The following is a 27,776-nucleotide window of genomic DNA, read 5'->3' as shown; positions in this document are numbered from 1 at the left end:
ATTTTAGCAGCAACTAAAAAAATGCAGACTTCTTCCAATACACTGCATCTGGAGTGGAGAGCATCTGCTGTTCTGGAGTTGAGCGCATATTTTAAGACATAGTTTTAGAAAGTTTATTTGATTCTGGACTAGAACATTTTCTCCTAACACATGGTCTTCCACAGAACTGGTCTCTGCTGTAACTTTAACACCTTGATCTATCTACAGAAATTCACATTTCCCATGCTGTCCCAACTGGAATATGTAAAACCTTTTCTTCTTTTTTCATTTACACCATGCTGTGGCCAAGGCGGCATCTAAAAGACATTTGGAGATAAAGCTGTAGCATTTTTCATATTTGATTATGGTGTATGACCCTAATACTCTTGCATCTGCACTTACTGCTTATTCATTTTAAGAGTTGGCCTCCTGCTTCAGGAACAACTTTTCCCGTAAGGACTTGCTGCCAAGATCTATAGCTGTCAAAGGCACTCAAGGTGGGCCCCCTTGTTGTAACAGAAAATATGTCTGATTGCAAATTCTCTGCAGAATTTGTGGCAATTACTGCACCCTGAACAAAAAACGCAGGGGAGGGGACGGGGACTGACGGATGGGGATAACATGGAAGCAGTGACATCATGAAAGTCATTTACGCTATTTGATTTGATGCTATAAAATTCACCATGGAGGACATAAGCAACCATAGCTTCTATATGGTGATCTTCTGGGTGTTCTGCAAATGAAACCTAAGAGCACATCACAAATGATTTTGTTCTGATCACATCTCTTATTCAGGACAGCTACTGACTTTCCCTGTGTGCCTGAAGGAAACTTAGACATTTGTGCAAGCCACTAAAAGTAAAGTTTTTCTTTAAAGGTATTATTCAGGAAAGATCACAACCTCTGGTGAAAATAGTGTTGATTTAAAACACGAATGTATGAAACAAACCCCTCTGAAGTGAAAATATACTATCTATCCATAACTTTAAGTGTATATATATATTTAAATGAACAATAATATTCTTAAAGAGGGAAACTGCTAGAGACATACTTTTTTTTTTCTGCCTATTATACAAAATAAATACGGAAGCATAATGAAAGAATATATTACGCTTGCTTGTGTTCATTGTCACGATTTTTATAGGATCAAATCAAACAGACAATGGAAATGAGTTTTGCAGTTTCACTATGCCTTCTGGTTATCAAGTGATAAGTTCCTAGCTGATGACCATTTTTTTTTCTCTTTTAATGCAGACTCCAAAATAAACAATTCCAACACACAGAATGAAACTTTAAAAAATAGATTTTCTTCTCTCTCTGCAAAAGCTTACAAGTGATTGCACTTTCAGAACAGGGTAGGATATAATTTTTGTAGAGGATTCAAATTGTTTCCTTTTCATACAGCAAAGCACAAGATACCCTCAGACTGGACTCAAATGGTAGAGTTAGTATACTAAGTCTGCCCTTACCTACTCTGAAGTCTGCTACGCTTAAAAGGTTTCTCCAGGCTTGGGTAGCTCTTAAACCTTGAATATGGAGAAGTGCTACTAGATGAGTCACAAATCATTTAACAGGATTCTGCTCTGCTTCCAGAAAGTCACAAGCAAAGCTGGCAGCTTTTTATACCTATCAAAGAGCATCAAAAAGGTGCTGAGATTCTCTACCCATGGAAGGACTAAGAAAGGCAACAGGGATTTAACATGCCAGGATTTTTGGTTGCTTGCTCCCATTGAAGCCCATGGAGAAAGGCACCTAAACACCTGAACCTTTCACATGTCACTCCATGTAGTTAGCAAAAGGCAGCCCGAATTAACTAATTCTCTCTATTATTTTCATGCAACATGGGAAAGGAGGAAAGACAGGAAAATGTGATTTCCAAACCGCAGCAGTGAGTTAGGGTGACTCAGAACAGGTACCAATTAGAAACAGCAAGTTCATGTTTTGAAACTGCCTCAATTCCATTTGGCGATGTCTATATTAAAACAGCTTGCTGAGAGAGGATGTGTGCGGGGCTTCTTTTAAGTTTCTTCATTCTCAAAATCTAAATCTTCAACACCCATAGCTGCTCAGCAGTTTAAAAAAAAAAAAAAAAAAAAAAGAAAGCCTTCCATGCTCAGGAGTCATTTTGCAGAAAAACCTCAAACCAGAGAAAAACAATTGCTTAGAACTTACATTTAATGTTAAGGGCTATTCAGGAAATGCAAAATGTTATTTTTAAATGTTTAACCATATAAACAGTGACTGAGAATGCATTTCTTATTAAGCATTTTTATGGTTACAGCTACTCTGCTGCTGAAAAAGCAACTACTTATAAAAATAAAGCTAATATTTATGGGCACTATAGCTCAGGAAGGGACCTCTTTTATAAGACATTTACTGCAGCAGCCATCGCAGCTGAATCATGTTATAGCACAAAAATGAGGGTTGTTTTTTTTTTTAAACTCAGGCTAACATTTAACAACTTTAAGTAAATGATAACATATGAAATTAACTTCCAACAGTACTAAAAACCAGAATAGCAAGGACCAAATCTGTGATGCTGATCATCCTCCCATCGTGTAAGTGCCTGCAATGGGGCCAAGAAGTAGCGAAAATTGTGACCACCACAAAAGCAGATGATTTACAGAGCTGTGCAGAGACGATTAACAAACTACTGTGCACGGGACACCTCTCCCTGAGTGGCTGCAACCCTGGCAAGTCCAAAACTCCCCTCCTCATTACTCTCCCCCAGTACCAAGCACTGGATACAACACATCTTGTTTTACAACCATCATGAAGTCCACAGGAAACAAAGCTCCACCATCCCCGTTCTCTGGAGTTATGTCCTGATGTTGTTCTCCTCTCCTTGGTAACTGCTGGCAGCCTCATTTGTGAAAACTTCTGTTCTATAGCACTCATTACAGAAAGACCTCATTACAGAAGTAGGGAGTTACCCACCCAGACCTAGATGGCACGACCTTTAAAGTACAAGTTCAAGGTCATACTTTAATTCACCCAAAGTCCCCAAGATGATTATTTTACAACATATGCACTAATCAAAGCCATGCTTTAGGATTTGGCAGACAAGCTGTTCTGTCTATCAGAATAACTCACAGATGGTATGTATGTGACACAACATATTCATCATGTTATATTCTTAGTATATGCAATTTTCCCCCTTGCTAAATTTTCCAGCGTTCAGCACGGGCCCTAAGAAACTGCTGGTGCCTTGGAAGAGATACTCTTCCAGCCTTGTTGTCTTTAAATTAACTGAATAAAGAAAGACTCTAAAGGTTGAAGAAACTCATTCTCCTGTGTAATTGTAAAACATATTGAATTTGATTTTTTACCTTAGGTACTATTTTTTAACTTCTATTTTGTAGCTCATGTTTGTTTTCTGCTCTTCAGTTCACATATTGTACTTTCTTTTTACTTGATGTGTGCCATATTGTTTTAGCTTTTGCTCTTACTTCTGCTTATTTATGATCCTTTTTTGACCAAAATCTCAGTAAGATTTGCTTTAGGGGCATTTTTTTATCTTTTTTTCCAGGTAGTTGCATGCATAAGTGAACCATTAAAATTGAATCAGTTCAGTGAATCAAACTGAATGACAACAAACTAAAATGAGCAGAAACATGCCTAAAGCAACAAGCAGATTACTTATTTTACTTATTTGTAATGTTGCTTTCTTTTTTTCCTCTCCTCTGGTTCTTCTGATGAAATAGAGAACCACATATTTTTTTAAATACTGGGATGAGTTTTCAATCCTGAATGCCATATAGATTTTATAAGGAAACTGTACAAAGGGAAGATGCACCCACGCAAGGTTAGGTTTCGGATACTGGCCCAAGCAGCCTATTTTAAAGCTCATCATCTGGAGGAGTTAACCAGCAAGCACGGGCAAGAGTTCATGAAAATAAACTTCTCGCTCCCTATTTCTCTTGCTCCTATTACATCTGTCTGCCATTTACTCCCACTTTGCTTGTGTTTTAAAGCCTCAAGAACAAAAGTCACCTCTACTGCTGATCTTTGTTTTGTACAGTGTGCTGGCTTGGATTAGTCCTTGTTAAATGAGGACAAGAGTTGAGAGAAAAATAGCTGAAAATTAGGTTCCCTGCCTTGGAAAGAGCAAACCAACAGCCAGCAAACAACTTACCACACTTTCTGTTACAGAATGATAAATGTCACTGCTATGGTCAGAATTTTTCAGTGGTTTTCAGTGTTTTAGCTTTTATGCTGAAAGCCAAAACATTAAGAAAGCAATTGAAGTAGTAGGCATATAAGTCCATGAATGTCAGTAGCAAGGTTTCACATATGTCACTTTGCAGTAATAAAAGACTTCATATATAGTGCTAGGACTGGATGTTACTATTTTTATTTTTTATATGAAGAACTACGGACAGGAATGCAAGCAAATGGAGGAGAAAAATGAAGGCAATTCCAATTAATCATTTCCCCTAGTGACATTTTAATGCATTATTGTTACAATTACTCTAAAATGTCCTCAAAGGATCATCACACCAGCTTTTTCAGACTTCATTTTTCACTGAGTGAAATTTTAACAAGCAACTTCTGTGTAAAGTTTTGATCTCCGAAGGGGCAATACCTGTTCATCCCTCTCCCTTTGTGGGAAACAGGGCTACTACATGCACTGAAGTATCAGGTGTGTTATGTTACAAGGGCCACTTTTCATTTCCTTGTATTTCCACTGGCTTGAGCTTTTCCCTGCTTTGGTTTCTTTCTTATTCACTCCCCAATGACGACCTTAAAATCTGCATTTTCAGAAACCAGCTTAAAATATGGCAAGACAAAATGTATTAGCCAGGCTGTGGGGGGATGGAGGAGAGGTGGTATGGTTTTTTTTAAGCTATAAAGTTACTTTAATATTTTTTCCATTTTACAACATATAAATAAAATAACCTCTTCTGTCTCAGCATAATTAGTTCCCCAGTCCTGGCATGCCTAAAAGCCTCGTGTTGTTTGGGGTGCTGTTTGCCAGGAAACACTTAATATTCTCATCTATCGCATGAATCAATAAAACGCAACCCTGTTTTTCACAAGGTGGCAGTGTATTAGGAAGAGTCATATGCGCTGAGTTAATTTAAAAGTAATAGACTGAAATTGTCCACATTACTTTTATTGAATTGACAGAGCAGGTCCAGTGCTGCTAAGAAATTAATCCCATTTCATGGAATCACAGAGCAAGGCTGTAAAAGTTACTGGTTTATCTTAAAAAATAATAAAAAAAAAATTAAACTCAAGCTCTGATTTTTACTTCCAGAATATGGGGATTTTTTAAAGACACTACTCAGGAAATGAATAGGAGAATTAGAGCTATGCCAAATCAACCATATAGCCATTGGGTTAAATTCACGTTCATTAGAAAAAAAAAGTCTCCCTGCTGATTACCAAAAAGTCGAAGCCTGAAAATTAGCTTCAGGCACCTTCAACGTATGAAAGCAAGGAGTTAAGTTCCCATAAATTCCCTTAATCCTCAGTGGAAGGAGAGGACCCCTTCATAGGGCAAATGATCCCAAGGGCTCAGTGACCCTTGGAAGGTGCAAGTCCCAAAGTTAGGGACCTTGGTTTGGTCCACCTACCTGAGCTTGTCCTAAGAGGACAAAAAACAGCAACAAATTCTCCCCCAAATCGAAAGCAGGCAGGATGCTCAGTGTTACATCATGTTGGGGGCCTTCTGCCTGCAATGATAACTCAGTCCCCCGCCCCAGCTCCGTTTTGGTTTGTTAACACTTTTGTACTTTTAACCTGTTTCAATGTTTTGTCCTGAACAGATTTTTAAAGCGCAGGAGACACAGGAGGCACAGTGCCAGAGAGGAGTGTGGTGAGCACTGCAGGACAGAAGCATTATCAGGATCTGTGTCAGCAAAGCAGATTTCACCTTTGATAATACCTGTTTTATCATTACTGGACCCTAGATAGGAGACTACCATGCAGGAAGCCTTCACTGCAGCATATGGTGACGCACTCATTATAGCTGCATCCCCACACCATGCCCTGAAACTTTGACCCTTGTTTTCTTAAAAGTTTAGTCCTCAAATTGATAAATTTCCTCAGTCGTGAAATTAAAATCTTCAGCACCAAAAATATATTTGCATCCAAGGATACATGTCATTTCTCATATCCTGCTATTTAAATCATTTGACTTTGAGTGAGATATGGGAGAAATTTAAGTTTCAGTACATTTTAGTCTCCATCATGTCAAATTTACAACCCTGGAGTAAATCACACTGCCAAGACAAATGTCTTCACTTAAATCAGATTTGTTGCTTCCTTCCATACTTCAGAACATTAATAAAATTGGAGTTCTAGTTCATAATAATAGTTTCATCCTCACTGTGCCAGGAAAACCACAAGAAGTTCACAGGAACCTTAATTCACCCTCCACATACTCACTTCTCTAGGTTAAGCAATTATAGGCCCTGATTTTTATTAGCTATGTGAACGCGCATGCATCTGACTCAAATTCTTACAAGTGTATCAGCATGCACACAGTCAGTCCAGATATACTAAGATTTGCTTTAAATGTCTCCTCTAAATACTGTTCTTATCTTCAGACTTTCTGAAGATTGGAGGCATTAAAAACAACAAAACAGCTTTCTGGGAAAGGGGCAAAGGCACCTGAAAGCAAGGAAAATGGCAGGAATGTTTACAGTGTGCTGAAATTACTTGAAATTTCTCCCCTAGGTAAAAGAAATTTCTAACAATTGTTTTTCCCTGTCATCTTTCCAACACCTCTTACATCTGCACTCTCAAGAGAATCAAGTCCCTCTTCCATTTCTGGATCTGATGCACAATTATAGGAGCTGCTACCGATGAAGATTACAGATCCAGTCCCTTCCAGTAAATGCAAAGGAGATGATCATTTTATGTTTCCCCATTGCAGCACCACCCTCAGACTCCAGTCAGAGGCCAAGGCACGTTGATTTAGTCTTTATGCAAGATTAAAAAGCAGACCCCCGCCAAGGCACACAGCAATGAGACAGGGGTGGCAGTGAGGGTATAAACTGCACTCGTGCAACTGAAGTTCACAGAGCAGAAGTCTCAGCGCATAAAAAAAGGGACATCACTTGAAGCTGGTTTTTTGACCCACCACTTGCCTAATCATTATTCTTAAACGTAAAGACTAACATAGATGGGGTGGGTGACACAAACCTGGATTTCTAGCACAGAATAAGGAACGTGAATGCATCTGTCTAATTGCCACCCGTCGAAAACCCTTTTGACACATGTAGCTCTGGTGTTACGTATGGCTTGTCAAGAGCCCTCCGTAATGGGAGGCACATGTCAGTGGAATGTTGCTGGGAGCTCTGTGTGATTCAGAACGCTTACTGCAGCATTATTACAGTAATCTTTCAGCATGCTTTTACTCCCCAACCTCTCCCCATTTTAACAAAACAATCCTAAGCCTGTATTAACAACAGGGTTTAATGAAAACCATACATTTCATGATGAGTGTTTGGTCATGCATGGGAGATTTGTTTGGAATCAGGATCACTTCTCTCTAGGAATATGACAAGAGATTAAATCATTAAAAATGTATAGTCTGTAATTAGTTTATCATTGCCAGAATTGCAGGAATATTTTCCAACATAAAACTGATGCCACCAGCAAGAGATCATTTTGAAAGATCAATGTTGCTGAGATATCAGAAAACAAAGTAATTAGGAGACAGCATGCACGCTGTTCTCCTCTGTACTTTTTTTACATACACAGACATGCACACACACACACATATAGAAAAGATATAAACCCCCTCCTTATAAATCCAACAAGTGATTGGGCAGATTCTGAGAGCCACAGAAACAGTACTAGTGATTGTCTTAACTGACATGGTGATGTGAGATTATTCTGAAGCACCACCATCTTCTGAGCTTTGAGGATTTGTACTAACTGCATATTTCTGGAGAAAGCAGCACAAAGCACCACAAACAGGATCTTGGTATTAGTTAATTATGGCACTGCAATATTGTCACCGGAGGCATTTTAGAAATAAACTGCAGTACAGTGATGCTGTTTGTATTGCAATAGTTAAGGTGGTTTTGGACCATAAATTATAAACCTCATTTTTCAGAGTTTATGACAGGGCTGTAAAAAAGGAACCAGCCCTAGCCAGTTTTCTTTTATGACATTAAAAAATTAGCTATTTGAAAGCTATGCATTTATGCATGAGTTCAATGGTTTCAAATGATTTTTCGCCTCCCACACTCTCCTGTTTTCAGTATGTACAAAGCCATGGTCACATTTGATGGCCATTCTCCTCTTCCTCCATACTGTGCCCCATCACCTCAGATGTATTACCGCTTAAAATCAGAATATTTTGTTTTTCAGTGGGAATTAGCAATGTTATGTGAGTCAGCATACCTGGACAACTCTCTGTAAGTATTTAGTAAGGAAATATTAAAGCTGTCATTTTCAATATGAGGTTCGCAGACCCCTGGGGGACTAATTTAAAGGGGTCTGGAGAAGATAATTAAGAAAAGTCAGTCTCCTGTCAGTAGGCTTAAACTCACCGAAAAAGGGCCTACACTTCAGCAGGAAAATGTTTAGGAGACTCACAAATAAAAAAAAGTTCAAACCTGCACTGAAATACTAGATTTTTTTTTTCCAAGGAGAATATGAATTTAAAGCAGCATAGAGGGTTGATGTCAGCTTCCAGTATAGAGAGTTTTATTCAAAAGCAGATGTCAGCCTTATAGGCTCAGAGCTTATATGCAGCAGTTGCAGCAGCACATGCCAGGAGCCTTCAAATGCCAGCTCTGTCTCTGAAAGGACTGGTGAATTTGCACCATACCCACTCCTCCGCTGCCAAAGTCACCATTTCACCAAGCTGTCACAGAGCACCCCACCTCCTGCTTGTATATACAATCGAGCAGAGGTAAACATGTCAGCTTAACTCCCTTTTGAACTGAAATGGAGTTACTTTCTGGATTTCAGTTTCTTTGGAGTTGCATATCAGAGGAAGAAAACGTCCTCCACTTCTAATAAAAACCAGATTCTGTCCTTGTCTCATCTCACCCATGCTTCGTCCCTTTGGACTGTGGTGGGACAGGCTGCCTGGGAGAGATCTTTCTCTTTTTAGATACTTCTTTGCACAAGAGCACTAGGCTATGAACACAAATGCGTACCAAAGGGGGACACAGTGCCAGAAGTTGAGATCAAGCTCTTTCTGGACTAACGGTTGTGGTGATGCTTGTGGGCTTGACCTTCAGGAACTGAGGAAGCCACCATGTATTGATCTGAAAGTATTCAGAGCCACGTGCCAAATCACTTTGCAAATGGGACACAGGATCCTAAGTCACTTACACACTTTAAGTTTTTCCCACTGCTCATTAGTATTACCAAAGAGCTCTTTGATATTCAATTGGAAAGTTCTACAAATGCAAAATGTTTCATGATAATCATGCAAGTCTTTTAGCATACAGTTTGGTTTTATACGTGCTTTTCATGCTCATACAGTGTTAAACAGCTCCAGGCAGCAATTAGTTTGTTAAAGATAAAACAGTAGGTAACAGTAAAAATATAATCATTTTTCCTGACCCAAAAGCTGAACACTAAAGGAAACCAGTTCAGCTGACAAGCTTGGGAACCTTTTCTGCTGAACTGGGATGAAATGCAATAGTTTTCCTTCCTTGCAATTACACTTCCACAGCTAAGCGCTCTTTCAATCATGGCCTAACCCCAGCTACCATTATATACTCACACCCAGGGGTACAACCGTCGAGCCTGGCCAGCCTTTCACCCCCATTAGCTCAATGCAGTTTCTTAGCATGGTGGTAAATCACTACCCAAACAGCGTCAGCGTAAGTAAATGTTGTATCTTCACCTTGCAGCACTAAGCAACCATACTCAATTGTCTTACTTGCCCCTCTGTCAGTGGAGACCCTGAAGACCCCCAGGGGGTTTCTGTTTGGGCTACACATTTCAGAATTTGGCATACGCAGCGGTGCCAGCCTTGGTGGGCACGGTGCTGCCCTCCTCTCCTGCATGCCAGCCTCCCGCATTCAGCAGAGCTCTGTAAGAAAAGGTGCTTGGCAGATATGGGGGAATCGGCTTGCTTTCAGAAGCCGCATCTCTGCTCCTGCTCCCTCAGCTGATGACCTGCGATAATAATGCCCAAGTTCACGTGGCTATTTCTAACGGGAACAACTGAATCCATTAGTCAACTTGTGGAAACATTTGCAGTTTAAAAAAAAAATAAAATACACTCAGCAAGAAAATCCTCCTCCCTGTTGTGGCAAATGCACGACTCCCATTAACCCCAATGAGAGTCACACATGCTTTGAGAAGGGTGAACCCCTGAGTGTTTGGCTGTAGCAATATCCTAGTGCTGTACAGAAACACAAAACTATAGAAACAGTAAAACTTACCACCCCAGGCTGACACTGAATGCATCACCAAGACTTTCTAGGTACACAAACATCCTTAATTTATATATAATATATATGTATGCATATATAAATGAGAGACAATGTAGAGCAAAATCACTTATCAGATATTAGTCACAACTTCTTGAAAGGGATATGATATTTCTGTTTGAACCGCATGCTAAGTACTTTAAATTGAGATACCGAAACCTCTTCAACATCATTAACCTGGATTGAAAATAATCAATAAATAATCATTTTGTGTGTAAGTATGAAAGGCAAATGTCTGATACATTAATTGTGAAACCCCTTTCTGTACTAATGGTTGCCATAACCTAAGAGATCGATTCCATTATGGATATTTACACAGTGACCTATTAGGAATACACGGAAGTATCATTTTTTACATTGATTATCCATCCTTAAAACAGATAGTAATGTATACTTAAATGCATGGATTGCAAAAATCATTTTTAACCTTTATTATGTACTCTTTGTCGAAAAGGAAATCGTTTGAGCATCATGGTATGAAGGACACAATTTCAATTTATGTCGTAAGAAGAGAGGACAATTATGAATGCACATAAGGAAAAAAAAAAATCTCTTATTTGTAATAGTTGGGCAAGTGAGTTACCTAGAACGCAAATGTTTCTAATCTGAACCCAAGCAAACATTACAGACATTACTGGGGAACCAGAAAATAAATACATATTAAACTTTTACAAATTGTATCGCCTTTCAGAAATGTCTGAAGCAAAATCCCCCTTCTGAATAACTCCACATAAACCAGCATAATAAGTATGCGTGATGCTGGAGGCAGTGCGTTTTAATTTGACAGACTTGCCCTGTGTCAAGTTTCCACAGTAAGTAGCCGGGCTACTGGAGAGGTAACTGCAAATCCAACCAGGAGCCGCACAAACGGCCTAAAGGTTACACAGGAACGGCCTAAAGGTTACAGAGGAACGCACCTGAGGGAAATCACCTCCCGCCACAGCCGCCCGCCAGCCCAGGCCGCGGCGCCCGCCCGCCTTTCCCGCCCTGCCGCCTCAGGGCTTGGGCTGCAGCGCCGGTCCTCTGGGCCACCGGGGAAAGGAAAAACCTCCGCTCTGGGCTCCAAGGGGAGGGAAAGTCCACGGGTTACAGGACCAGCTGGGAAAGAGCAGCTGGAAACCGGAGCGAGGCAGTTAAAAAAGGCTCCTAGTGAGTCAAAGGGTGCCTGCGACGCCAACGCTCTCCACCTAGAGAGGGCAACAGCGATGAAATACTATAGCCCCATCGAGGGGACATAAACATTAGAGACCCGATGATGACGATCACCGCTCTCTGGGCATATCTGGAAAAAATTGAGAGAGTTTAACCTGGGACAGCAGCTCCTTTGTAAAAGTGAAGTCTGGTCGTCTTCAGGTTAGTTTTACAGCCGAAAAGGAGAAACGGCTTCTTTTATTTGGCAGTAACTCTGTGTAGAGCTCTCGCCGGGAAAGGAGAAGGAAAAATAAACTAAAGCCTCCTAGTACATTTAAAACAAGCTGTCACTAGGTTAACCAAGCCCCAAAGAAGGCACGTAGTACCTGCTCTTAGCAAATTCACTTACTGATTATCAAATCAATTTAGCTATTCACTGAAGTGCCCATCATCCCTCAAGGCCGTCGCCACACCTGTCAACAAAAACCAGGTGCCGACTCCTCTCTTAAGGACATAACATGTGTCAAATTGAAGGTCCTATTCAAATCACAGCTTCCTGCCAGTTCTGATCTCCTCTTCCATCTTTCACGCCATAATCTGCTTAAAACGAACAAAACCCACCGGTTTTGAAAGTGCTGAACTTTCCACCCGCCGGCGAGGCTGGCGGTGGCACGGTGGGGATGGCACTGGCCCCTCAGGCTGCCGCAGCAAAGCGCCCATCAACACCAAGAGACGAAGGTACAAATAATTCCTCCCGGGCGCTCAGAGGGCAGCCACTGATCTTTCCAGTCTTTATCAGAAATAGGATTTCTTTGTTGGTGGTGGTGTTAGATAAATAGGTCTTTTTCAACATGAGCTTCTCCCTTGCTAGAGACAGAACATATACGTGGTGCAATCGTGGAAACAATACTGCCTTGCTGTATGTCTCCTGTCCTTCACAGCAGTGCTCATTAAAAATAAAATTTCCAGTCCCATTTAAATTCTTTCGAAACGCATGCATTTGGGGGAATCTGGTGAGTCTGTACAGAGGAAACAGATCTGAATCTCTCACCGTACTTACATACAGGGCACTTATCTGCATGAACATTATTTCAAGCATGCACACGCTATTTCTGTGTCCTGGGGCGAGCATCACGATCCCACAAATAATTCCCCACAATGTGAAGAGATGTGGACCAGCAAGATACATTAACAGAAAGAAGCAGCATTAGGTTTAACCCAGCGACATTTTGGCATTATTAGCAGTGTGAGAGCCTCGGCAGAATCTCAATCTACAAAAGCAAAATCTCAGCTGTGCCCAGCTCCCCCTCCTCTCCTCGCCATGAGGTCTGCAGAGCCAGCACCACAGAAGCTTTACGTTTGAAATACCTCTTGCACAAAACACCCTGCCATTGTAAGCACTCCAAACTCTCAAACCTGTTCTGTATGAGCCCCCATTTTAATCTTTTGAGCATCCTTTCTTTTTAAAGCATAAGCAGATTAATCTCACTGAGCATCCTTCTTCAGCAATCACGGTAGATGCATTAAAATACAGTAAATGAAGAACGGCTGATAAGACTGCAATGAATGCATTATCTCAAATCCCAGATTGCTATAACTTTACAGAAGTAAAGAAATGAACCTAAGAACAGACTTTAAATACTGTTTCAAGGATAAAGTATCGATGTATTGATCTTATGAGTGCTATTATCAGATGGCTATCTCTGGGTGTCAGGTGAATCCATTCACTGGTAGAAAGACATGCCAGGTTGTCAAGGCCTGAAAATTATCCTTGCTAATTATTTCTCTCCTACTGCCCTTTTCCAGTTCCAAATTCTGATTGCTGCCAAATTATTCCTTGCAGAGTTACCAAAATGTTTTCCACTTCTATCTTACTTGATCATGATGGAAAAACATCTGAACTAACTCTGCTAATAATGCAGCAATATTATGTCAGAGATCACATGTGGATGTTTTGCTACCTCAAGTGTTAAGCAGGCCAAAATGGTTTCCTAGGAAGCTTTCTTTGAAACAAGAGCTTGCTTTTCTTCTACAGGAAACATTCATTTCCTCTTACATGGTCTCACCTTCAGAGTCCTCAGAGCTGAGCCCCGCACTTGAGCTTTCATGTGTTTCATATATATTTCATATTTCTTTTCTTTAAAATGGACCAACACAACAGCTGTTTGAGCTGCAAGCATCCAGAAATTGCTGTTTTCAGTTTCGTGAAAGACGAACTTGTAAGACTGTAATCCTGTACCCTGGAAATATAGCAACTCCCTTCCAGGCTATGCCTGGGAAGGGGGCACGCAGCTTAGCCCGCACATCCCCTATACTACAAAGGGAACAGGAACAGGAACATTTTATCAGAGACAACATAAAGAATATCCATTTTTAGTTTTGACCAAGTTGGGTCTTGGTCTTGCTACTACTAAACTATCTGATAAATCACCATATGGTTCAGTGGGAGGGCTAACAGTCCTTTCATAAATGGTATGCCAGCAACAACAGCGTGAAGCTTTCAGCATTACTTAGTAAACAGCATGTGGTTTAAGATCAGCGACTGATACGATTGAAGGTATCTACTTTGGGTATTTCCTGGAGGCAAAGGCCCCTAAAATTTTTCCTACTTAAATGGGGAGCAAGGGGAATATTAGATGAGGTTGAGGAGAAAGACACAACTATGGATTGGAGGACGGGTGACTCTATTTATGTTCAGGAAATAATGGGTTTTACTTTTACTCTCTTGAAATTTCATCTTTTGAATGCAGCTCATTAAGTAAGCGCTCACATTCCTGCCTCCCAAACAGAATGAGACCTCTCAAGCAAAGAATTTCAAATGAATCTTTTTTAAAACCTTCCCGTTATCTCCAATCTCCTATTTTGAACTGAATGTAATGACATTTCTTTTTCTTAAGGGATATTATGGTCCTGCCTGGTATGTGCCTCCACAAGATTAAATGTGTCACTCAACTCTCAGCAAGCCACCTTCTCCTCAAGGCTGCCCTAAGAGGATCTAGACCTCAGAGAAAGGAGAACAGAATTTCCTGCCTAACCAAGGGTGATGAGAAACTAAAGAAAAAAGGTTTCCCCTTCTTTTCAAATGAATTTTGTAATTTTGGCTACTCATCTGTGGGTAGTTTTGCATTCTAAAAAGTTAAATCTGCTACTCTTTGAAAACCCTTGAGCGCTGCATGCAGGCATTGAGCACTGAATTTGTTATCTTAGTTGTAGGCACCACCACCCTGAAGGAATGGAAGGCCTTGATGTAGGAATAAAAAATCAACTAAAATCACCCTTACAGCAATCTGGTTAAGGTAAAGAGCAAACACAAGCAGTGTTGCAGGCATGAACTTCAAAACACAGCATGTAGTTAAAAGCTCTATAAAGACAAAAATGACAAAATTCAAGAAATGTAATCCATCCCTGGCATGATCAAATCCCAAAGATCTCTCTCCCTTCCATAACAAATGTGTGATAGATCTTGTGCTAACGCATGTTTTTAATTCTCAAGTTACATTCACCACCCGGGGTGAGCAAGGTTGCCTCTCCATTCTTTATTTGGTGTCTGAGAGTCTGTTCAAAAATCAGATTTGCCCCCAGTCCCAGAGAAGAATGATTCATCCTTAACTTATTAGGGAGACACTTTCAATCTTCTTTTCCTAGACAATTAACAGTCCCCTCTGGAGAAACTAATGCTCTTTTGGCAGACCAGGTGCCATTTTCTGTGCTTGAATAAACTATTAACAAACTGTTACCCCACTGCAGGGGGAAAAGCTCTTTCCCACCTGGTAATGCTATTTCTAATTCTGGTAGGAAGCCAAAATTTGTACTTCTTACATGCGTGTAGATCAGAAGCTGCGTTTTATAAAAAAAACCCCTCCTGAATGGTCAATGGACAACGATACCCAAGCCCTCCTTGAGGGATACAATAACAAAGGCTTTCCTGCCCAGGCAGTGAGCGCGCTGGAGGCAGCTGCAGGCAGGAAGCAGAAGGGGCTGCGATTTCCTGGAAATACGAGCCCGCTTTGCCTCCTCTCTGAAGCCAGAGGATAAAGGAAAGCCCCCCTCTGAGGACAGCCAGCCTAGATGGGATGGTGATAGAAAAGGACATTATTAGCCTTTTGAGGCATGTGCTGAAAAGCCCAACTAATTAGAGAATACAGAATTTTGCTTATTAAGCTGGGTAGAAAAATAGGGAGTAGGAGGACACACGTATTCAGGGATATGACTATTTTCCCCAAATTGTTTTTTATTTACAGAAAGATGAGTGCTGTGTGTCTCAAAGCATGAGCAAACACATACCTTTTTTTCTCATTTTCAACCACTTGATTGTTATTTCATTTCTACCAGACAGTAAACTCTTGCTGTGTTTTAGATCCTTTTTCAACTTTAGTTAACCTTCCCATCCTGTCTGGAAATACAGTGCCTGTGAACTGGGGAAATAACAGGGACTACACTCATACTGCTGCCTGATCTCTTACATCATGTGAAGCTTTATCATAGAAAAAACAAAGCAATTCATTCCTGCAAAGCCTGCGGTTATAGCAGCAGCAGCAGTGCTGTATCCCAGAGCAGGAATTCCACTGGGGCAGGCGCTGCACAAACCCAGCAGAGAGACGCTCTTTGTCCCAAAAAGCTTTTAAACTCGGTATAAGAGACAGCAGAGGGATTCAGGTGGGAGGGCAACAATGTAAATATGATAGTACTGATCAGAACAGTCCGCAGTGAATGCATTTCACAGCCTGTTTCCTCCTAGAATTAAAAAGCCTTTCGGTGACCCGCATTATAAAACCAATTTTAGTGAAAACCTTTTTGGACACACGAATAACCAGACAGCAAGATGCATCTTCCCTTCTGGTTTACACAAGCTTTTGGTCATCATCCCTTATAAAACAGTTCTTTAACATGTGATAAAACAGAAGAAAAATAAATGTACTGAGTTTTCTAACTGCGAAAAACATGGCTGACGTAATTTATTCTCTTGGCATGAAATTACAGCAACTGTTTAGAATCCTTCAGGAAAAAAGAAAAACAAACCAAAAAAACAAAAATGCAATCAGTAAAGCACCAGTATAATAGCCAATTTAAATCATTTCCTGCTTGCTGCCTTAAATCATGATTAACATTGGTGAAATCTATTCCCACTGTTTGGGACCCAGTGAAATTACTTCCATGGGAAATACTGGGCAACAAGCAACCAAGAAGCCCATTAACCACATTAAGGTTCTGTTTTGATTTTTTGTGTGCCAAGGAAACATTATCACTTCTTAACACATTTGTGCAACGTTTCTTTATTTTTTTGCCAAATGTTATCTGTCTTTGTTATTTCCAGAGGGCCTATTGGAATAACTACGAAGGGTCATACATCTCCAGGGAAAGACGTCCCAAAGCCCCAGGACTGTTAGACTTGCCTGACGAAAAGAGGCAGTGCTGAGCCCTCATCAACCTTCATGTGTTTTTAACCAATGTCCCAGGACCCTTGTGCACAGCCGACCTGCGCACTTGGTGCACGCGTACACGTGCTCAGAGCCCGCAGCCCAGGGACACTTAACTGACCTGCAGCTCACCTCTCTTCACCTCACGCACTTCATGGCTGTGCATTTGGCTCTGAAAAAATTGCCTTCCTGTGTCTAAGCTCCCAAACTTAAAAAGCTATGGGCGATTTTGGAAAACTTGGCTTCCTGTTTAAGACTGAGGTGGCCATTTCCACTGAGAGCAATAAAATAGCCCTCTAATAGCTGCAGGAGCAAATTTCTTTTCACAGCATTACTGAAGCCCCCGTACCTAGCCATACCAAATGACGCGGTGCTTCTGTCCAAGAAGTACTTGCTTGCAGGGATGCTAAGGTTCAGTTGACTCCTCGCCTGAGCTCCAACCTGGGTTAGAAAGCCTCCACACCCAGCCTCCCTACCTGCGCTCACCTCTCACCATCACTGCTGGGGGAAGGAGGCTGACTCTGATGTCAGAGAAGAGCTCCTGCTAAATGTCCCTTTGAGTCTATCAAAGTCCTAGCTTGTTCCTTACAGCTAGGGCCAAATGAAGTTACCTTCTCATAAGGAAACACTTTACCTTGCAGAAGCCTGCCAGATACTCTAACATGGTATCTACCTAACATGGTGAAGCAGCAGAAATAGCTATCACCTGCTGTCCTCTTCCTTCTCCTCCCATAATCAAGTAACTATTCTAGAAGAACAGAATTTAGCAAGCTCCCATACATACGTTTTTTCTCTTTTCTTGCCACACTGAGTGCCCAGAGTGAATACCAGTAAATCCAGTGGCCTAAGTACCCAGTAAGCTCAGCACGTAAGCTCACCTTTACAGCTGGGGAGAGACAGTCACATTTTTCTAACTCAGACAATCCCACATTTCAAGTAACAATCCTATTGAATCTGCTACCTTTCATTAAAGTAGCTCTTATAACTCTGTCAAATTCTCCAACCTTTGTATTGATTTTTTTCTCCTATTCAAAATAACTCTCCTTTACAACAAGAGCTGGCTGTCAGCCTCTTATCTCTTATTTTCACCCCATCTGATCCTCCTTTTCCTTGTCAGTCTTTCCAGATTCCAATTAATCATGTAGAAAATAAGGGATTTATGTTAAGAGGAATGTACAACTCTTAGCTCATCATTAACATACCGTAATTGCAGTGTAGTGCTACTGCCTCCGACCTTTTCAACATGACAGTGGAAATCCTTCAGGGAAAGCAGGACATTCCCAGCCAACATGAAAAGAGTTATATCTGGTTCGTGTTACTGGATAGTTATTTCAAAATAAAACTCTGGATGCGTTGTAACATTTGCAACTCACTCTAGAAATTACTGGGGCCTGGCAGGCAGCGAGAAGATGCTGCCATAAAACCAAACTGATCTTACGTCCCTAAATTTTGTCTGGGTCTCTACAAGAACAGTCCCAAGATACACTAACCCCTCCACTAAACATATTTTAATTTCAGACCATACTCTCGTGTTTCTTCTTAATTATCACGGGGCATTCACAGAAAAGATCAGCCAGATGGAGACTAAATATTTCACTACAACAAGATGAAGCATTCTGCACTAAAATGGAACCTTGACTGCAATAAAGTCATTAATTAAAGTCTCAACTGATTCTCCTGTCAGTATATGGGAGGCACTAAAGACAACTGTGAGGAGACAGGGTATCAGCTGCACTAAGGAAAATAAAATGGTAAACCAGAGAGTTATAAGATGATGTTTAACTTGCACTGCTTACGGTCTTTACAGTGCAACATGATGGAAACTCAGCCATGTACTCAAAATATCCATCCATTTTATGTTTTAAAATTATGACACACCGATATCCTGATGATGAGGAAACATGAACAAGTTTTAAAAGCAGTGAAGAGCAAAGAGGAGTAAAGTCTGGAGACTCCTGGCGTAAAATCTTACTTCACTGGAGATAAGACAGAGCAGCAGTTTTGGATTTTTAGCATCTTGTATTTTTAGAGTATTTTATGGCTATCTGGACCCCTGCAGACTGTGGGGAAAGGGAAGACAGAAGACTGTAAGAAAACAGACCGAAAAAAACATGCTAAGAATCAGTTTGGAAAAAAAAGAAAAGAAGAAAAAAATAATTAAATGTGAAAATCCCCAAGCCATCTCCTTGTCTGAATGATTAAGTCAGGGGTGCTGTAAGAGATGTAGATAGAATAAGCAGTGCATGCTAAATTCCCTGGACACTCTACAGCACAGACAGCATGAGTATGGAGCCAAATCCTCACTCTGAGTTTCACCAGCACATCTGCCATCAAAGTCACTAGGAGCTCTAAGTATCACCCTATAAGTGTGGATTTGGTCCTTGGAGAGAATATTACAGTAAAATTACTTCAGACAGTCAAAGTCTCTCACTGTGATATATTCCCAGTGGTCCTCTTCAGGTCCCTCCATCATCTATTGACTTCTGCTTTGCTACATCTTGCCAGATGGAAGCAAGGAAATTTGAAGAGCAGCTAGTAAACGAAATAAAAGGAAATAAAACCAACACTGGCTCCCTGTTTCACAATTAGTCTTTACTTGTGCTTGAAGTCAATGCCAGAGATCTTTGCAAAATTACAATTACCAGATATGCTGGATGCCAGAAATAATAAACCCAGCTACAACACAGCAACACAAGGTGTTAGTTCTCTCCTGTATATCAAGAAAACATACTGTGATATGTTCATCTTAACGTCAAAAAGAGTGCACAAATCTAAACAGACTTACAAATGCACCAAGAGTAAAACTAAAGAACAGAGAAAGCTCCAATTCTAACATTAAAAAGGAAATATCCCCTGCTATCCACAGGTGGACAAAAGGCTGGACATATACTGTAGATGACTCCAGGCACGAATAGGAAGACTTGACATTCAGGATAAAACAAAAAAACATTAACTAGTCTCAGTTTATTCCCTGTAGTAAAGGTTCTTGTGCACTGAATACCACACATTTCTTCCACATTAATGACATGATTGTCTTCTGCCTGTGATAATATAAAACATCAGAATTCAAGTGATATAATGAGTAGTAGGATGGCACACAGTGATAAACTTTGGCAAGGAGATCTGAGCATTCAAATTAGAGCAACTAGCTGTAGAACTAGACCGCGCTGAAGCTAGTATGTATATTCAAAGGGAAAAGGAAGAAAATCAAAGTAGTAGCAAGAACAAAGACACCATTAGAACCTGGAAAGTCTTCTAAGAAACACACTTAAAGAAGAGCAAGAATTGTTAATGCAAATGATTGTTTTGTAATAATAATTTAGTAAAATGAATCTATCAACATAACGCAAAAGCTCGTTAATCGCCATGAAAGGGTGTTAGCTCTTCATTTTCTGCTGGAATGGTTTGTGGGGTTTTGCTGGGTTTTTGGGGGGATTTTTTTTTTTTTTTTTTAATAGAGAAAAACTCGAGCTCTCCAAAACACGCATGCTGGTACTTGTGGGTACGAAATCATATTGCTATTTCAGAAGCCCAGCTGATGTTCCTATGACCAAATTGGCCTAGACAGTGCAAGTTTGTTCATGTAGGATTAAAGGGATGAGGTCTCTATGGCATATTGCAGTATGGTCCTTGGAATAAGATTCTCATTTACTAAATAAATTACTGTATATTACTGTATAATGGTGTTCATATTATAACTGACAATTAGCGCCATTAAAGAGAAAGCTCATAAACAGCCAAAGCTCACATCAAATTAACACAGCCATGATTAAAATCACTCTTCTGATTTCTGCTCTTCACAGAAATAATCAGCATTTTGCATAAAAATGAGTACGAAGCAGCTCAAAAATCACAGTTACTCTGGGACGGTGGTACCGAACTCTGCCAGCACAGCACTGCCACGTCAGCTGTTCGCTTGCCTATGAAATATTAAGTGCTGGGTTTCCCTCCTAGCAGGCAGCCCGCACAGCATGCCCTGCCCGCCGCAAGCTCTGCGCAGGCAGGGCTGCTAACCAGTGCAGTGACACTGGAGATTAAAGTGCTGCAATTACTCCTCTTGGCTCTAATGAGGGGAACCTGGGTTCTCTGCTGGCCTGAGGGAAGCTCATCTTCTTTAATTTTGTCACTTCACCATTTAAATGGTTTCTAGGGTTTGCATGTTCATTTATATCGTTTCGACTTCAGAAAGAAGAAGAAAAACCTGAATAATTATAGTGGAGAAAAACAATAACAAAATACAAAGGAGTCAGCAATTCATTAAAATTTAGAGAATGCAATGTTAAAAACTTTTCTTAACTTGAAGAAAAAAGGAGAGACTTTTTCTAAGCTGGCACAGAGCCCACATCCTTATTAGGATTCGCGCTCCACTTGCACAGCAATATGCTAATGGTATCACTTTAATCTTCAGCAGCACAGCGCTAGTTCCTGGCCTCACCCAAATGATGGTGCTAAAATGGCAAGAAGGAGGGAAAAAGAAACTTCAGGCCAATGCTGACCAGGCCTGGTATCAAACTGGAACCTGGCTGTGGATGAAAGTTTGAAGCACGTGGACATCTCCTTTCATTAATGCTACTTCAGAGACAGCCAAGCTCATAATTGCTTCATAAGGCTCAAGTATCACCAAGGAAAATCTAATCAATAAATAAGAAATCAAGACCACATAATGAAAGAATACCATTACATATGCCATGGTTTGAAAAGGAATCACAATATGCTACATATGCATAAAAATACTGCAAGATAATACGCCTTTGATCCAACATGCCTTTAAAGCAGGAAACAAAAGGATGTTCTCATATATCTTACAAACTAATTTAACATATAAATCACAAAAAAATATGATCCAGATGGGCTTCAATGAAGGAAACCAATTAACGTAGACAGCCTTACCATCTGACACATTAGTTGTAATAATAAAAACCAAACAACATGGTCAAACAATAATGCTTTGTATTATATCTGACATTTCTAATTAGTTTCTGCATCCTCTTCAAGAAAAAAAGACTACCAACAAGCACTTTGTTTCCCAGAGGAAAAAACATCTAAACTTCATGCGCACAGAGAGCAGAGTCTATGGATGAAGCTGATCTATCTGCGTTCCCTTGGGATGTGCTTTGGAACTAATGGGTTTTGCATAGTCCACATCTGGTTGCACAATTAGACTCAGAAAATGTTTCCTTTCAGCTGTATCACCACTGTAACTGCTGCAGACCTGGAATGCCAATACCTGCACGCTCCTTAAAAGCTTTACCTACATCCATGGGCTCAGAACAATCAGAATGATTTGGGCTTTCCTTTCTGTAGGATAGGAGTTTGGGTTTTCCTTTCCAGAGCCTTCCTAGAAATGCCACTTCTCAAATGAAGTACAGTATTGCTGGCACAGACCTCCCAGCACCAGGCAATTAGGGTTGCATCAGACAGTTGCAAGCTGAACTACAATTAGCATTACAAATTAAAAGCTCCACCATGCATGCATGTACAGTTACTATTTGAGAGGTCTAATCCCAACTGTGAGGACTGGTTTTGCAAGTATTGGGAAAAAGGACTCAGTTTCATCACCTTAGACCTACTGGACCCTTCAAAATCCACCCATGAAAATCCTTTTCAGTACATGATTGAAATTTGGAATTCTTGGGTAGGAAATAGATAGCATCACAACAGGGAAAGGTTTGGTTTGGAAACTGCTCGTACTTTACAAAATAGTAAAGAAAAGGCTGTGGGAATTCTGCTAATGCCATCATACCCAGGAAGGCCAGAGAACAGACGTTCATGTCATTGCAGTGAATACAAGTTACTTGGAAAATTACATTTTCATTATTAGGATTAACACTAAACCTATCTGATAGAGCAATTTATTTTGCATGGCAGTCATAAACAAGTGACCTAAATTCTGAAAGGCAGTCTCCTTCCTTTTTTTTTTTTTTTTTTCAATTTTAAAGTAGAAAAAATTAATATTCCAACCAATTGAAAAGAAAATGAAGACTATTTAAACGAAAGAAAAATTATTTCTTAGGAATTTGCTTTTTTCCAAAGTAAAATGGCTTCTATTCATCAAGCCAGCATCATAAGCATCAAGCTTAGCATCATAAAAAATTGTTTGTGAAGTGGAAATACTATTTCTGACACAAACAAGAAGGCCCAGGCTCCTTTACCATCTCCACTCCCTGAAATGTCAACAGAGGAGTTGACTGGCTCTGTAGATTTCCTGAGTGCTCCTTCCACCATGCAGAAATAGATTTACAAATACCAATATTGCCAACTGAGGCAGACAGGGCAGCATGACAAGGTTTGGGCCTTTGCTCCATGTGTTCAGGGGTGGCCCATTGTTAGAAATCACAGCTATACATTGTGCCAGAAACTGTTGAAAAAGCTTGTTAAAAAGAAGATAAAAATCTCTGCCTCACAGAACATCCAATGTACAGGTTCAGAATTGGGAGACAAAAAATGGCTTCCAATTTTTGTGTTATGGGGCAGCTGGAGCAGGGAGGTGAAAATCAGAGGTTTTAGTCATGCACCAGAGTCTATTACAACCTCCCTTTGTGCTTTGGAAGCCCCTTCCCACCTCCTGAAAAATGTGACTTGGCTAAAGCCACATGTGACAAATTATGGCAAGCTGGGGGCTGAATCAAGTTCTTGCAAGACCCGGCTCACAAGACAACCATTTCTGCCCAAACGTGAACTTTTCGGGCAAGTGCAACTCCCCGCAAACCGTTCACGTCCACATGCCACGCTCTGAAAGTGCTTATCTGCTTACCGACAGGCAAAGGTAAGTCCAGATAACATCTGTTTTATCTCACCACGCAAGACCTTGAATATAGGGTAAAATATCAACAAACTCTATTGACAGGGAAAACATTGCACTGATGGCAGAGCGACCTAGGACTATCAGCGACAAGCCAAGACCCAACCGCACCCCGGGCTCCACAGCAGCCCACGGCGCCGGGACCCTCGCTGCCATCTCAAGGCACATCCTCACGGTCAGCCGCAGAGAGTCGCCCAGCCCCGTGCTCTGAACACGGCCGCGTTTGCAGGGTGCCGTGCCCGAGCCGATACCTTGCTCCCGCTGCGGCACAGCTCTCTGCTATGAAAGCTGGGCGGCTGTCAGACCGGGGCTGGCTCGGGTCCAGCTGGCTCCTGCACAGGCAGAGCAAACGCACGGCTGTTTGCACAGATCTATGTAGACGTCCCGTTAGTACAAGGCAAGGGACCGCAGCTGAACACAGGTAGAGAGAGGGCCGTACGTGTGCAAGGAAGCTATACTGATGAAAGTCAGCGGTCTCAGCACGACGGCTCCCAGACCGCTGCTATTTGTTTGTAAGCATCAGGGGAAAGAAAAGATTTGGAGGACAACGAGGTCACTTTGTGGATATTTGCAAGGAGATCTTCCCACACATGAAAAGCTTATGGGAGAAACGAGAAAAGTGGCTGTTTGCAACTTAACCCATGGGACATGAAAGCTGGCAATGCTAGCAAAGCAGAGCTCAGAGCTGACATTGCAAAAGCACATAAGAGATGATAGATAGAGTGCTGCGAGGGCCAGAAGGGCCTTGAAAGTGATATGTTCACTGAAGGAAACATTGCCCTATTTCACAGTCGTCTCAAACTACAGCAATACATTCTGACTTTATTTTTTTCGAGAACATAAGCGCATGTCTTTCCACTCACCTCAACGGGGAACCTCTTGCCATTGATACTGTGCTCAGAGCCAGCTGATCCGTTGCTTTGACCCCAGTGAAACTCCACTTTCTCTGCCTTGAATCTGCCCGGCAACCCGGCACCACTGACAAAATAATCGTCCTTCAGCAGGATAGCAACTGCACACACAGAACAAGGAGAAAGACATTCTTAGCACGGTTTTTCTGAAGCTTTTACAGGTTTTGCTCATTATATTAGAATACTTCTTCTAATGCAAGTAAAATGTCGGGTCATCATTTTCCTCTTTACAGGGATTGGTGTTAAAAAAAAAGTCTACAAGTTATGCTGGCTAATTATGGAAGTGATGATGAAGTTACACAGACTATAGAAAATCCCAAAGTCCAAATTTCTCAAGGACTTTTTGCCCTCCTTATTGGACTTTGATTAGTATTTAAATGGCAAACTCCTTCAAAACTTGTTTAATGTGGTTCCAGAGACTAATGGCTGATCACGTTCCTTGGCCTTACAAACCACTGAGGGTCTATAGATCACAAGTTAGGAAAAGAAGGGATCCTCTGTTTGTGGGATTTCCTCTATTTTGTTGGGGGGTAGGAGGGGAACCCCTGTGCCCTGTCCCACCTCTGCTGCTGGACATGGCAGGTATTTTCCTTAGCCTTCCTGCTCCTCCTTTCTGTAAAATGGGGAGAATAGCAATAACATTTCTGAGACCCACTCATGAGACGTCCTCCATAAGAACTGGGTTTTATTACAGTAACTCTGACATTATTATTATGTGATTCAATAAGGGTCAAAAGGATCTTCTTTGTATTTCCTTTTCATTTCCAAAAGCCTTTGTATTTTATGTAACAATAAAAGCTGTAGGTCCAAATAGAGGGCAAAATCATATGGTGGAAGCTGGTACATGTTACAGGGGAGGTCTATGGTCCAACCAAGAGCTGAATCCAGCTTTCAAAGAATTCCTGTCTGCTGCTCTCACTACAAGATCACCTGCCTTTCTAGCATCTCCCATTTTTAATATGCACGATTCCTAAAAATTACTCCCTACAAAATCCTTTCTGCTCATCCCTTACAAAACTGTTGCTTAAAAACAGAACTAAAATTAGAATTTTGTTCTTGTAAAAGCCATTGCAGACCACTGCTTGCTGTGCCCAGAATCCTGTGATTAAAGTTTTTGGGTTGGTTTTTTTGATTTCTTTTTTTTTTTTTTAATGGGAATAGCATAACCCACAAGGATTTCTCTGTGTTCTCAAGCCAACTGTGTCATCACAATGGGAATAGTAATACAAATCCAATTTTATTATGTAAGAGGGAGGATTTTATTCACTGCTGAAAAAACAAAAAAAAATCTAGTTGCGAAATAAAACTTATTCCTCTGTTGGTGAATCAGTAGCAGACTTCGCTGAAGGCTAGGCTTTCGGCCTCACCAGGGCAATCCTCCCGTGAGTACACGCAGTTGGCTACAGCAGCCTCATCTCAGGTGCACTTGTACAATTCAGACACATCTCAACTTTAAATTGTTTATGTTAAAACCATCTAAGTGTTAACTTGCATGAGACGTTCAGATGTTTCTAAATTGTGCCAGCGACATCCCGGGGGTATTTCCTTCCGTGATTTCTAGTTCCTTCGGCACTCCCTTTGCATCCAAGCGTTTGTGCAGGAAGACGGGTGGTGCAGGACTGGCTAGAGGATACTGCCTGTGTCAGCCAGGGTACTGCTGGTGGTCACTGTCTTCTTACACCAGATCTGTGAAACACGAGTGACCGAAAGCACCACTGCTCTCTTCCTCCCTTACCTCCCTTAAAAGATTCCCAATAAGCTCAACAGTATTTTAAATACTGAAAATCTCACTCAGTTGGTTATAAATTCCATAGATAAAATTGTAGGAGATGAGGAATACAGGAAAGCAGATTCGTGTGCATCTGTTAAAAACCTCTGTGGGGATTCGGTTGCATCTAATAAATATTTGATAGTTCCTAAATCATTTATGGCTCTGTCAGGGGTCATTTTACTTGTTTTAGATGAATAATTAAAAGGATAATTAGGAGGATGTACAACCTGAAATGTTCATCTAATTGTTCATTTTACAGTATATCTTACACTGCTGAGCTGTACGACACATGTTCCCATCACCTTCCTATCTTAGCAGCATCCTCTTATTGCCAGTGATTTGGGGTCTTCCCTCCCTTCCATGTAATCTCTAGTATTCAGGACTGGAATAACCAAACATCACCTTACCGGGCTTGGGGAGCCACTGCTTTTACCCAATGATTTCTGTAGAGTGCACAGCAAGGAATCAACCCCCAAAGCCCACTAACTGAAAATACTATGTAATTGAGATTACAAAACCAAAGGAGGTGGTGCACAGCCACCAGGATCACAATTGTGTGATGCCATTTGCAGGGTCAGGGCTGGAGCTGTATCCCTATCACCCTTGTGAGAGCAAAAATAAACCTGGATACAAAGCAGCTCTTCCCCTGCCTTAGCAGAGAGGCTCTGATGGTCATGACCAGCCAGAGTGATGCACGTCACGTAGGAAAAGTACTTAACAAAAACACATCTCTGGCAGAAATTTTAGTAGGTTTCTCTAAGTGGAAGGAGTTTTTAGAAGTTCTCAGTGACCTAAAAAGGGGTAAAGTGGCAATGTCTGTGTAATGCTGGCAAGGGTGCTCCCACGTGCGCTCTTCCCACGGGGCAGGTCAGACTTGAAGAAGCCTCGTCAGCCTCAGGCCCGGCTGACACCAGCTAATGCTTGATTATAAGGTGGCACAAATGAAAACAGCTAATGCAAATACAACTATGAAATGTGCTTATACTCTCCAAGTGATCTTTACCACTTGGGAACCAGCTACTATGGTGATGAAATCGAACCCACATTAGTGCCTCTGCCAGTGAAATCATGCACAAAGGCAGTTCTAGTCAAGACAGGGGCTTAAGGAATCCATTTCCATTTTCTGAATGAAACACTGTTTTCTGTACATTGTCTGCCCTTTACCTTATATGGGGGGAAAAACAAGAAAGAGCACAACAAATCTAAAGAGCAATAATCTCTTTACCTTTTAACATTTCAGAGCATAAAAATAACTAATTGTTCTATCCTAAAAAAAATTATAGGTCCAATAGCAATAACAATAACCCAAGTAACACATTTCCTGCCAGTTAATGAGCGTCAGGGGTAAGG

General features: G+C 41.0%; 1 protein-coding gene across 2 annotated transcripts in view; it reads right to left on the bottom strand.

Annotated features, from left to right (window-relative positions):
• PTPRG (protein tyrosine phosphatase receptor type G) overlaps nucleotides 1-27,776 on the bottom strand; it is a 413,686-nt gene that overhangs the window by 159,731 nt on the left and 226,179 nt on the right. For both annotated transcript variants that reach the window (XM_030043864.2, XM_030043866.2), the window contains exon 4: nucleotides 24,608-24,756. In XM_030043864.2, coding sequence (XP_029899724.1) covers nucleotides 24,608-24,756 — 149 coding nt within the window. The remainder of the gene's footprint in view (nucleotides 1-24,607; nucleotides 24,757-27,776) is intronic.

This window comes from Aquila chrysaetos, chromosome 20 (assembly GCF_900496995.4).
Source record: "Aquila chrysaetos chrysaetos chromosome 20, bAquChr1.4, whole genome shotgun sequence".
Lineage (NCBI taxonomy): Eukaryota > Metazoa > Chordata > Aves > Accipitriformes > Accipitridae > Aquila > Aquila chrysaetos.
This window is presented reverse-complemented; position numbering and strand designations above follow the sequence as displayed.